General features: G+C 43.4%; 1 protein-coding gene across 2 annotated transcripts in view; it reads right to left on the bottom strand.

Moving 5' to 3' along the window:
• Positions 1-12,802, bottom strand: part of Saxo1 (stabilizer of axonemal microtubules 1) — a 70,262-nt gene extending 57,460 nt beyond the window's left edge. Inside the window, exons 1-2 of one of the 2 annotated variants that reach the window (XM_010630919.3) lie at positions 12,671-12,802; positions 12,368-12,445 (exon numbers count right to left, since the gene is read on the bottom strand). In XM_010630919.3, the coding sequence (XP_010629221.1) occupies positions 12,368-12,445; positions 12,671-12,702 (110 nt within the window). In that variant the 5' untranslated portion in view covers positions 12,703-12,802. The remainder of the gene's footprint in view (positions 1-12,367; positions 12,446-12,670) is intronic. The other variant, XM_010630920.3, reaches the window with a different exon arrangement.
• Between the last annotated feature and the right edge of the window lie 268 nt (positions 12,803-13,070).

Below are 13,070 nucleotides of genomic sequence, written 5' to 3'. Positions count from 1 at the left end.
CTGGGACAGCCGCAGTCCCCTGGCCGCTGGAGAGGGGCCGGAGCCGCCCGGAGAAGGAAGCCGGACCAGGGGGCGAACCCAGGGCGCCCGTCAGAGCGGCCCGGTCTACGAGACGTGGTGAGGAGGGAAGCCCAGCATCGGCCCCATATTTCACCAGGCGCCGCCTCCTAACACACGCCCATGTCTACGCCACAGCCCTCTCTGCTCTCCACCCCACGGTACAGCTCGGCCTGGTCACCCTCTGCCTGCTTCTGACGACGTCGCTCGAGGACGTTTTCTGTGGCAGAAGTGAGTGGACCTACACCTGCCCAGTGTCCCAGCTCCCCACAGAGGACCCCACAGAGGACCCCCCAGACCTGTCGGGGCCCTGCCCTCCCAGGTGGAGTGGCCACAAAGCTCGGTGGCGGATGAAAGCATTTCAGGTTTTTGAACATTGATTTGCTCAATTGTTTAAGCTTCGGGATTAGAGTAATTAAAAAGTCTAGCTTGTAAATGGGGTACACCCCTGTAATCCCAGCACTGGGGTAACTGAGGCAGGAGGATCGCCATGAGTTCGAGACCAGCCTGGGCTATCAGTGAGGTTCAAGGTCAGTCTGAATTACAGAATGAGACCCTGTCTCCAATTTTTAAAAAGGTAATTTGTAGTGAGCCTGAAAACTGGGTTAAAGTTGTTTTCATGCTGTGAGGTTGCTGAGTTCATTCATAAAGCTGTTTTCAGGCACCTGAACCCTTCAGGCTCCACACCTGCGTTCAAACAGTCCAAGCAGAATCTTCAGGAGATGAAGAAGTTGAGTTTCAACAGCTCCTTAGTCCTCCAGACCCACAAAAGCTCACTAAGCACCCAGCTCACAAGAAAAGCCTGGCCAGAGAGAGGGGTCCCGTCCCAGCGCCCCCAGCTCTGAGCAGTGGGAGTGGGGAGAGGGGCTGAGCCAAAGAAAACCCCCGACCCGTCTGGGCCTGCTTGCCTTCTAGAACAAACCCTATCACCCTCTTTAGCTTTCTGCAAAGTCACAAACATTTTTAACCCCATATCTTTAGTTTAAATAACAGCACCACATTCGCTTTGTGAAGGATATACACATTTTTAAGGAAAACTCGTTATTGAAAGTGCAGAAAGTACAAAAGAGTATCAAGGGGAAAAGGGAGAAAAGCTCACTTGGAACCCACTCCTCCGTCAGAGGACATTTTGCTTTATCACCTTCCAGGCTTCTCCACCTGCACTGCTGACACAGCTGAGAGTTTTCACCTGTAAGACACAGTTATCCTGGTAGAGCAGTAAGAGCTCTACCGACTCAAGGACTTGTGAAATTTGAAGCTGACCAGCTGGAGCCCACAACTGACAGCAAAGCGGGGGTAAAATATTAAACCAACTTCAAAGACTTTTCTAAGAACCTCTGGCGATGGGCATGACGGCACCTAGAGAAATCACTTTCACAGAAGTGTTCCCCCTGCTTCTCAGCTATTCCTTCCTGAGTTGGGACAGTTAAACAGCTCGCTAATGGAGAGGAGGAGAAGCAAAGCAGACATCCACCACTCACACCCACCTTGGCCGTAAAATACTTTACATCCGTTTTATGACAACATTTCACATCTACGCCATTGGACTTCAAAACTGGCTGGTGACGGTGCTCAAGTGGGCCTGGAAACGAGGCAGAGTGGAAGGGCTTCCTCCAGGGCTGGAGGCAAAGCCAGGACTAGCACTGTAGACCTGGGGAAAATGCCAGGAAAGCTCCCCACAGAGCCCGGGCCCCTCTCTGAGTCAGCGTGATACTAGGAATTGCCACCACTTCGCGAATCCAGTGTGGAAAAAAAAAAAAATCCACTCTCGCTTTCTGCACCTCCAAGTGCTTCTGGAATGTGTTGTCAGAACCAATATCCATTCGCAGGTCAGAGGGTTACTCCAGGGGGCCGGGAGCATGCCAGGCACTGCTCCACGATGCTCTCAGCACCCACAAGGACAAGGGCCCTATTCACAAGTGCAAAAGAAAACAAATCAGTGGTCTCAGCATCCTGTCCGGGTTCCACAGGGAGGGAGTGCCAACACCCACATTCTGGTGCGGCTCTGCCCAGTCCTAAACCCTTGTCCCCTGTGGTTTGCCACTCGTGAAGTGTAGAGCAGTCGGCTTGGGCAGGACCCTGTCACCAGGAAAAAGCTACAGAAAGATGTCCCAACAGACTCCTAACTGCCCAGGCCCAGCGCCCTTGACAGCTTTCTCACAGGCCAGAAGGCTCCAACGTTGAAGACCTTCAGTCCCTGCTGAGACCCTGGAGCCCAGCCTGGGACACATGGCAGGCTCAAGGCTGGCCTGGACCATAGGCCCCGTCTCAAAAACCAAAGCAAAACAAACTGGAGAACACAAGACCCCTCCCCAAAATATTTTAAGATTATCATGATTTTTACACTTCTTGTAATGACTGATCTAGAACTTTACAACCAACAGTTACAGAAAAAAAACACACTTTTTACCCAGGAATGGCGGCACACACCTGTAACCCCAGCACTTTGGGAGGAGGAGCAAAACCTCAAGCCCAGCCTGGGCAATTTAGTGACACAGCAAGACCCTGTCTCAAAATAAAAAGGGCTGGAAATACAGCTCAGTGTGAAGGTCGGCCCCTAATATCAAAAACAAACAAAACACAGCCACAGTCACATTAAGACATCAAGGAATGAAGATACTGTGCAGTTGTTTTACCCTAATCCTGGAGATAAGTCAAACCCATTGGCCAGAAGAGTCCCCGGCACCAAGACAAGAAAACCTCTCATTACAGAACAGCCTGACAGCGTTAGGTGTCACATGTCGTGGAGTTCCATGGTGATTCAGGTTGGCCAACAAAGTCTCTTCCCAGAGGACGCCCATGACAGCCCACGTGGGGGACCGGTGGGAGTGTGACATCAGGGCCAGCAGCCAGGCTCTTGGGGGAGGCTCTGCACTGCACTGAAACACACGCGGCAGAAGCCAAGGACAGGGCTGCTGCCCTGCGCAGTGTCCTGCCGCTGGCTGGCTTTCACCGCTCACCATGGCAGAGGGCTGGTCCCGAGCAGAACCTTCCTTCCTATGACTTCGCTCCCAGCATCAGTGCGGAAGGGAAAGCGACAAGCAGCAGATGCAGCCTCTGCTGATGTTTCCCTGAGGTCTCAGAGCTCCTTTACTGAAGCCCATTCCATTTGCCTCCATTAACTCCCTGGACTTGGCAATGTCTGCCTTTCAAAAGAGCTGCTTTTGAAGATTTGCTGAGCAGTACCTTAACTTCTATACACCAAGCCTATGACAGTTTATAGAGATGCAAATTAAACTTCAGGTTGCTCAGAGTCTAAGCAGGAGGAACAAGGATTCGTGCTGTAAAGCAACTGCTTCCATGGCTACATTTACATAAAACCCAATGGGAGCACAGAAGGCTGAGCATCTGAGTCAGTAGACAAAATCGGGGAGGCTTCAGAGATGAGCACAGCTTGGACTGAGCAGTTAGCCAGATGCACCATACGCAGGGGTCTCCAGCAAACAGGAAAAGAACAAAGGTACAAAATGTGAGCAAAGAAGGCATATCCAAAACTCCACCCTCCTGCAGAGCACAAACAGAGTGTTGGATTAGGATGGACAGAAAGGCAAAGGCCAGATCTTAAAAGGCCTGAACAACACACAGCAAAGTGTTCTCAAGGAACCCTGAGTAACTGCGAGCACAGCAGGAAAGCAAAGGCCGGCACTCTGAGAAGGTCCCCGGCACGGTGTGCAGGACGAGGGGACGAGCAGGCTCCTGCTGGATGCCAGCACACCTGTCTAAGCGAGAGGTCCGGGATGCTGAGGCAGGCAGAGACATCAGAGAGGGGGCAAAGGTTGAGAAGATGGACACGTCAAAGCAGAGCTGTCAGGGCTTGGAGCAGCTAGGCTCTCTCTGGTGTGCACTGCCCTCCGTGAGCTGGGGCGGGTCTTCTGCTCCTCTCTGCAATGGAAAGCCGGATGTTGGGAATTTCACCACACACAGTACAGCAGTTGCCATGCGACGGCCCAATGAGGTGAGGGACATTTGGCATGTCGTTTTTCAGCTGAACACAGCGGCAGTGGCTTGGGTTACCGGGCTCCCTGGCTGTGCTCTCCTGGCACAGCTGCCGTGGAAGGCTGAGACCCAGAAGCTCAAGATGGAGCCCAGTGGGCCGCTTGTGAGAAAGGAGGGGAAGGCTTTCCTCGCCACCACTTGGTCTCCCTGCCCTTGCTCTCCGGCCGGCTGCATTCCAGAGACTCATAAGAACAAGGTACAGCGTGGTTTAACCATTTCAATGCATTCCTGAGCAAAACATAATTTCTTTAAAAACCCAAAGGCTGCATCGCAGTGACTCCATCAGGCAAGACACACGTCAGGGAAAAAGCACATGAAATGTTGGCAGGTATGTCTAATGTGTCAATAAATTAAACTAAGTTCATTTTCACAGAACCAAATGGTCAGACTTGTTCATGGTTTCCTACCAAGGAATAAGGATTACTCCCTAGAGAGAGCAATCAAAGTGCAATTAGACCAGTCCTGGCATGTTTTTAAACATACTGTATTATCCCCTCTTCACACAGGATTGAGCCTTCATTTTCAGCATAGATCCTTAACTTAAAGAAATAGTTATGGGTCTTTCTACACCTAAGTCCTCCTGTGACCACATGCAATTGGAGGGCTTTAAAAAAATGGAATTGGTGTACAGTTATGATTAAATGTCCTTCACAATATAGTCATTCATTTGTCTGTTTCACAAATGATATTTCAAATGTATGCAAACAAAATATTTTTTCCTAATAATGAGAGTAACTTTTATCCCCAGGGTAGGAATGGGTCACTGTGAGAATACTCTATTAAGGTCCAATTTGAATATGAGTCTTTTAATAAAAAAGAACTATTGCAACAGGGTAAATCCATCTTTCAAAAATGTAGCAAGTGATCGCAGAACAGAAGCCAAAAATGGAAGAAGACGGATATAACCTGAAAACAAACTAGAATGAAGATGGGTGATGCATTGTCTCTGCCTCAAAATGGTACAGAAACTTGACTTGAAAATGAAAATGAAATTCTTGACTTTTGGGAAGATGGCAAATAGTGAACAGCAGGGAAACAGCCTCTCCAAGACGCGGTGTCCAGATGCTGGGATAAAGCAACATGAGGGCAGATGGAGGGAAGGGGGTCACCGAGACCTAACAAGGATCTGAAGCGAGAACTGGAGCCAACAGGGAGAGCAAAGAGAGAGACTTCAATGTAAAACGAGGCAGCAAGCAGCACTTCCTCCCGGAGCCCTGACTCACTGTGTAGGAAGGGAAACTCCAAACTGCACATGCACGGTGCCACCCGGCAACCCCAGAGGCCTACACAGAGAAAGGCATCAGCGGAACACAGCAGTGATCAAAGCAGGCTTGAGCGGCTGGTGGGAGATTTGGGTTCAGACAGCCCCCAGGAGAGGGTGATTGGCTCGTAGCCATCTTGAAGAGAGGTCAACTAAGACTGGAACTCAGCAGCTCCAAGTTGGCGCCATCAAGGTGAGGAGGAACTGAGTTCAAGTTGTCAGGAGATCAGGGAGCCCAGTTCAAGCCAAAAAGAGATACGTGAAATTTTGCAGGCTGAACAAAATGGGTTCCAGACTCAGCCAGAAACCACCCTGAGCTTCAGAACTTAAGGCGCAGGCTTGCAGGCATTTTCCACTAGTCCACTGTAAATCTACAGCTGGCTTGTTGGGGTTATTCAACAAGGGCAAACTCTGTCTTCCTAGTTACATACCTTGAAGGGGACTTTTTTCCTCCTATTTTCTTGCTTTTCTTGTATTTGTTTTGTTTTGCTTTGCTTTGCTCTTTTTTATGATTGTCTCATGATTTGTTTTCATGATTGACTATTTTATATGAGTGTGAATATTGTTTCTACTTTTTGTAGTTGTTGTTTTTCTGTTCTGTTCTTATTTTTATTTTTTCCTTCTTTCTTTCTCTCTTGTCCTCACCAGTTTCCCAAAGTTCGTATAATCTTCTGTTTTCTAGCCTTGCTTCTAATCTCTTCCTCTTCTTCTATTTCTCTATTTTTCCCCCGTAACCACTTTTATATTTTCTCCACCAAGAGTAAAAAATCAACATACTCAGGGTTTATTTACTGCATTCAATTGTCTGGTTTGTTTTAGATTTTGTTATATAAACACAGATCTAGCTCAGATGGTTCAAGGTAGCAAATCAACAGTTACCACAGTTTGTCAATTTCTGGGCTGTATTTGATGCTATCACTGTTGCTGACTCTACATTAGCCAAGGTGACATAGTTGTTCTAATCATTTGTTCTTCTTAGTGTGCCAAAACTGAGATTGCCTGAGCATCATAAACAATACTACAGGCCAGTGCCAAAGGACCAGGTGCTAGTCCAAATAGGCAGGGAACACTCCCAGTAAATTTAAGAGGTAGGATCTTGCAAAAGACTCAAAACCCAAAAGCCAGCTACACCTGGAAGACATCTTTGAGAAGTACTCATTTCCTAAGGATTCTAAATTCTAGCAGTAAAGCTATTCGCCATAAGGAATTCACAACTATCAAACCAGCAATTAAACTCAAAAAAAAAAATACAAAATGAGAAGACACTTAAGCAAGATGCAACTTCAAGCTCACCAAAGGCAAACCCAGGAGCAGTGAAGTAGAACAATTCAAAACCCACTCACCTGGACTTTCTGAAGTGGTAACAGCAGAAGGAACAAAGCAGATGAATGAGGCTCTAGAAAAAAATCAAAGCAGCAATAATTTCTCAGATCATGACAGATGGCGACTATAATGAAAGACTTGGTTAGTGACTGTAGAGCAGATACAAATTTTTAAAAATAGAGGAGCTTAGGAAAATTATGGAAACCATGAACACCCAACACAGGAAAGGAATAGAATCCATGACACAGATTCAAACAGATACCCAGGAGGGCCGGGGATTTGGCTCAGTGGTTCTGCTGCCTGCCATGCAAGTGCAAGGTCCCAAGTTTGATCCCCAGTACCAAACACAAAAACAAAAAAAGAAACAAACTAACAACAAAAAAAAGATACCCAGGAGTTTAAAAATTCCACTGAAAGTACAGGCAGCAGAATGAGCCAATGTGAGGACAGGATATCAGGTATAGAAGACAGGACTGTGGTTAGCAATCATGAAAAGAAAGATTTCTTAAAAATAGCAAAGACCACAAAAAATTAATTCAACAGCTGCCAGATGACACAAAGAAGAATAACATAATTGATCAGAGTTGGTGAAAAAGCAGGAGATAGTGCAAGCACCATAAAAAACCTTCTAACAAAAGTAATGACAAAATTTCCTAAGCATGGAAAAACAATTTGATATACAGATAAGTGAGGGATACTGAACTCTAATTACCATGATCAAAAAAAAAATCTACCCCAAAATATACAATAGTCAAAATTCCAAAAATTCAACACAAGAATAGAATATTAAAAGCTGTTACAGAAGGAAAACAAATCACTTATGAAGGAAAACCCATCCAAATCACAGGAGACTTTTCAAAATAAATCAAGTGAAGGAGGGCTCGGAGTGAAAAGTATTTCAAGCACAAAAAGAAAACAACCTCCAACCCAGATTGATATACCCCACAAAACTATCTTTCAAAATTGATGAGAAGATACTACCATGAAAAGACCACCTGAAGAAATTCATGTCCACCAAACCAGCAATCCAAAATATTCCAAAGGACATTCTAGAAAAATATAATGAGAACCACAGATCCATTAACCATAGCAGAATGAATCTGCCACACAAGGCAAGCAATTAAACAGAGGGGAAAGAAAGGGAAACAACAACAGGAAAATAACATGACAAGGATTAGTCAATACATATCAGTTATAACCATCAGTGTAAATCAATTCACCAATCAAAAGAAACAGGCTGTCAGAATGGATCAAGAAACAAAATCCAACAATATATGCATACAAAAACACATTTAATTCAAAAATAAATTCATAGATGAAAGTCAAAGGATGGAAAACAATACTCTAGGTGACAAGAACCTGGAAAAAGCAGGGGTAGCTATTCTACTTGCAGACAAAGTGGATCTCAAGCCAAAGCTGATTAGGAGAGACAAAGTAGGTCATTATATCTTTGGAAAGGGAACACTGCAAGAGGAAGAGAGCATGATCAGATGTATATATGTGTACCAAATACCAGCATACTCAACTATATAAAACAAATATTAACAAACACGAAAAGTCAAATAAGCACTAATACCATCATAACAGGAAACATCAATATCCCACTGTCACAGACAGATCAACTTGACAAAACATCCATGAAGAAATGTCAGAACTAAATCAAACTTTTGAACAAATGGACATAGACATCTGCAGTGTTCTACCCACAATATCAGAATACACATTCTCATCTGCACATGGAAGGTTCTCAAAATAGAAGCATGTTCTATGAACTAACATGTCATAAGTAAATGCAAAAGAAATGAAATTATCCCACACATATTATCAGACTATAGTGCAATGAAATTGAAAATCAATGGCAAAAGAAACTATAAGAATTTCATAAACACATGAAAATTAAATAACCTCCTGAACAACCAATGGGTCACCATGAAATTGAGAAATTAGTTTCTACAATTAAACAATAATGCCAATACAATTAAAGCAGTCCTATGAGGGAAATTTATAGCAGTAAATTCCCATATCAGAAAAACAGAGCTGGCTCAAATAAACAACCTAATGTTGAACCTCAAGCTTCTAGAAAAAGAAGAGCAAGTGCAAAGCTTGTACAAGGGAAGAAATCAAAGATCAGAGCAGAAATGAATGCAACAGAGACTAAGAAAACAATACAAAGAATCAATGGATCAAAGAGTTAGTTCTTTGAAAGATTAAATAAAATTGACAAACCCTTAGCCAACCTTATCAAAATAAAAAAAAGAGGAAAGACTCAAATCCATTCAATTAGGAATGAAAAGGGTCAGGGCTGGGGTCTTAGCTCAGCGGCACTGTGTCTGGCTCACAAGCGCAAGGTTCTGAGTTCAATCACTGCACAAAAATGAAAAGGAATTAAAAGGGTGAAAGCACATCAGATCCTTTAGAAATCCAGAAGACCATCAATACCTACGTCAAAAACCTGTATTTTAATAAGACGGAAAACAAAAAAATGGACAGATTCCTAAAAACATATAAATCAAGAAGATATAAAATTTTAAATAAATGAATATCGATGAATGAAATTGAAGATGGATTTTAAAACCTACCAACAATACTCTGCCCTAATGGATTCACTGCTAAATTCCACAAAAAATTAGAGAAGATCTAATGCTGCTACTTCTCAAAATCTTAAATAAAAGTGAAAGGGAAAAAATACTCCTACATTTATTTATTCCTGGAAGAAAGCACTACCCTGATACCAAAATCAGAGAAAGTTCCCACCAAAAAAGAGAACTACAAGCCAATCTCCCTAATGAACATAGATGCAAAAATCCTCAATAAGATACTAAGCAAGCAAAACACAGCAAATTATCAAGAAGATTTTACACCATGACCAAATAGGATTCATCCCAGGGAACCATATACAAGTCAATAAAGGTAACACACCATATTAACAGAGCCAGGGACAAGAATCCTATGATCATCTCAATAGATACAGAAAAAGTGATGGAAAAGTGCAACACCCACTCGGGAAAAAAATCTACAGAAAATTGGAATAGATGGGCTTTATCTCAATCTGATAAAAGCCATCTATGACAAACCAACATCATCATGCTAAATGGACAAAAACTGAAAGCTTCTGCTCTAAAATCAGAATAAGACAAGGATATCCACTGTCACCACTCTAATTCAACATAGTTCTGGAAACATAAGCCAGAGCAATTAGAAAAGAGAACTAAAGAAAGAAAAGTAATAAGGATAGGAAAGGAAGAAGTTAAATTATCATTATTTACATAGAAGACCCCCAAAACTCCACCAAAAGACTTCTAGGTTTGATAATCAAATTCAGTAGTACAGCTGGATACAAAGTCAACACTCAAAAATCAACAGCATTCCTTTACAGAAATAAATTCAGAGGGCTTTGCAAGCATGAGAACCGGAGTTCAATCCCCAGTACCAAAAAAAAAAAAAAAAAAAAAAAAAACACTAAGAGAAAAATGAGGGAAACAAGACCTTTCACAATAGCATCCAAAGCAATGAACTATCTCAGAATCAATCTAACAAAGGAAGTAAAAGACCTCTACATTGAAAACTACAGTGCTCTGAAAAAGGAGATCAAAGATGATACCAGAAATGGAAAGGTATTTTGTTGTTGGGTAGAAAGAACCAATATAGTGAAAATGTCCATATTTCCAAAATTGTTATACAGATTTAATGCAATCCCCATCAAAATTCTAATAGTACATCTCACAGAATTAGAGAAAACAATCCTAAAATTCATTTGGAATCAGAAGAGACCTAGAATAACAAAGCAATTCTGGGTGACAAAGTCAAGGCAGGGATCTTCACAATCCCTGACTTGAAATTATACTACAAAGCTATTGTGATAAACAACATCATGGTACTGATTTAAAAAAAAACAAAAAAACAAAAACGAAAAACAGACCCAAGGATCAGTGGAACAGATTAGAAGGTGCAAAAACAACTCCAAACATACTCATCTACCTCATCTTTGACAAAGGAGCCAAACACCTTCACAGAATTAAAGATTGCCTCTTTAATAAATGATCCTGGGAAAACTGGTTTTCCACATGCCAAAGATTAAAACTAGCCCCATATCTCTCACCATGCATTAAACTAAAATCAAAGTGGATCAAAGATCTAAATATCAAAACAGAAACTCTAAATCTTCTGGAAGATAGAATAGGAAGAACTATTGAAGACATAGCTGTAGGTGAAGACTATAAACAAAACCCCAATCACACAGGAAATAATACAAAGAATCAGCAACTGGGATCTCATCTCAATAAAAGCTTTTGCACAGCAAAAGAAACCATCAACAGAGTGAGGAGACAACCCACAGAGAAGGAAAAAATTTTTGGCAGCTGCTCCTCAGACAAAGGACTAATATCTAGAATATATAAAGAACTCAAAAAAATCAGCTCTCCCAAATTTAAAGACCCAATCCAAAAACAGGAATCAGAAGTGAACAGATACTTCTCAAATGAAGAAGTAGAAATGGCAATAAATATATGAAAAAATGTTCAATATCACTGATCATTCAAGAGAGGCAAATGAAAACAATACTGAGGTTCTGTCTCCCTCCAGAAAGAATGGCTATTACCAAGAAATCAGCCAATAACAAATGATGGCTGGGCTGTGGGGAAAAGGAACCCTTCTCCACTGTTGGTCAGAGTATAGACTGGGGCAGCTGCTGTGGAAATCAGTGTGGAGATTCTCAAACAACTAAAACTAAAGGTTCCATTCAACCCAGCTATTCCCCTTCTTGTTATCATCCCAAAAGAATCAATAGCATCATACCCCAGCAGTATATACACACCCATGTTTGTAGCAGCACAGTCTGTAATAGCTAAATCTTGGAAACAGCCCAAATGCCCATCAACTGATGAATGGATAAAGATGTGGGATTTTTTTATACAATGGAGTATTACTCTAGCTAAATGGATGCACCTTAACACTGTAGTCTTTTTGCGGGGGGTGGGGGGGGAGGACAGGGTCTCACTACGTAGTTGACACTGACCTGGAACTAACTATGTAGCCCAGGCTGGTCTTGAACGCACAGCGATCGATCCTCCTGCCTCAGCCTCCTGAGTGCTGGGATTACAGGCATGCGCCACCATGCCAGGCTTGAGACCGTACTCTTAAGTGAAATAAAGTGGAAACACATGTTTAAATACATGTTTCTCTGGTGTGAGAAACCAGAAGTAGAAATGAGGAGCAAAATGTAAATTGATATTGGGAAATGGGAAGAAACTGTTCAAATGAGAAGGGGAACAAGGGAGGGGGAGGAGGAAAGGAAGGAAGGGACAAGGAAAAAAGAATAGAAGGAAAAGTGGAAACAAAGCTTTTGTAAACAAGGAGAGGAAGAGGGTTGAAAGGTAGAATGGGGGGGGGAACAGCCGCAAGATCTACCATGTGCGGGCGCCAGTTCCCTACGCGGATGTTATCATTATGTGTACCTAAAATGTACCAATAAAGATTTTGCTTTAAAAAAAGAAATGAAATTTTTCCTATAGCCCAACAACACAGATATATTCTCCAAAGAATACCTCACCTCGTTTAAAAGAATGGAAATATTTCTACCTGAGAATATCTACAGAATTCCAGAAAAGGCAAGAGCAGGAGGCGAGGGGAAAGGCTGCCACGCACACTGGTGCAGGCTGGGTCCCGCCCGAGAGTGCATGTCTAAGAGCCGTCTGCTGCCCCGAGAGAGACGCCAACGTGGGTACGGACAACCTTTCAGGTGACGGCAGAGAAGGGTGCTGTTCCAGTAAAACCAGCGCGACAGTCTTCTGAGAGGCAGCAGTGAAGAGCCTGGAAGAAAGGGTGCCTGTTTCTGACTGCACAAAGGCTGTGCGTGGTGCCAGGAGCCCTGACGGAGAAATGGTGTTTATGAAATGAACACAATTCAAGTGATTCTTTGAGATGAATTATTGTTTTAAATCAACTTTCCAACCCAAAAAGTACTCCACTCATGTTTTCTAAACAAGCAGAAGGCCACACAGTAACTGTTGGGCTCACCCCAGGCAGGTTACTAACCGGAAAGTCGCTGAGCACAGGCGGCGAATCATGGCTCCGAGGCGTGGTCCTCAGTATGAGAACCGGACAAGCTCATGGCCTCCTCCCCTCCCTCCCCTCCCGAGCTGTCTCTGGGTGGAGTCACTGCTGCTCTGCAGTCTGCACACGGGAGATCTGCCCAAAACAAAAAACGAAACAAGACAGGTAAACCCACCTCAGAGCACATCTTCCACAAGGGAGGTTCTGCGGCAGAGGACAGCATGCAAGATTCCGGCCCACTTCAGAGAACAGACCTGGTGACCGACACGGCACCACAACCCAGATCATCTAAAGAACACTAAGCCCGTAGATCCTATCATTCACGTTTTGGTGAATGTCCTTTTGGGGTTTTTTTCTGCGTGCTTGTGTATATTTAAATAAT

The sequence above is a fragment of the Fukomys damarensis genome, unplaced genomic scaffold (assembly GCF_012274545.1).
Source record: "Fukomys damarensis isolate Sample0158 unplaced genomic scaffold, DMR_v1.0_HiC HiC_scaffold_31, whole genome shotgun sequence".
In the NCBI taxonomy this organism is placed as follows: domain Eukaryota; kingdom Metazoa; phylum Chordata; class Mammalia; order Rodentia; family Bathyergidae; genus Fukomys; species Fukomys damarensis.
The sequence above is the reverse complement of the archived record's forward strand: the minus strand, read 5'-3'. Positions and strand labels throughout refer to the sequence as shown.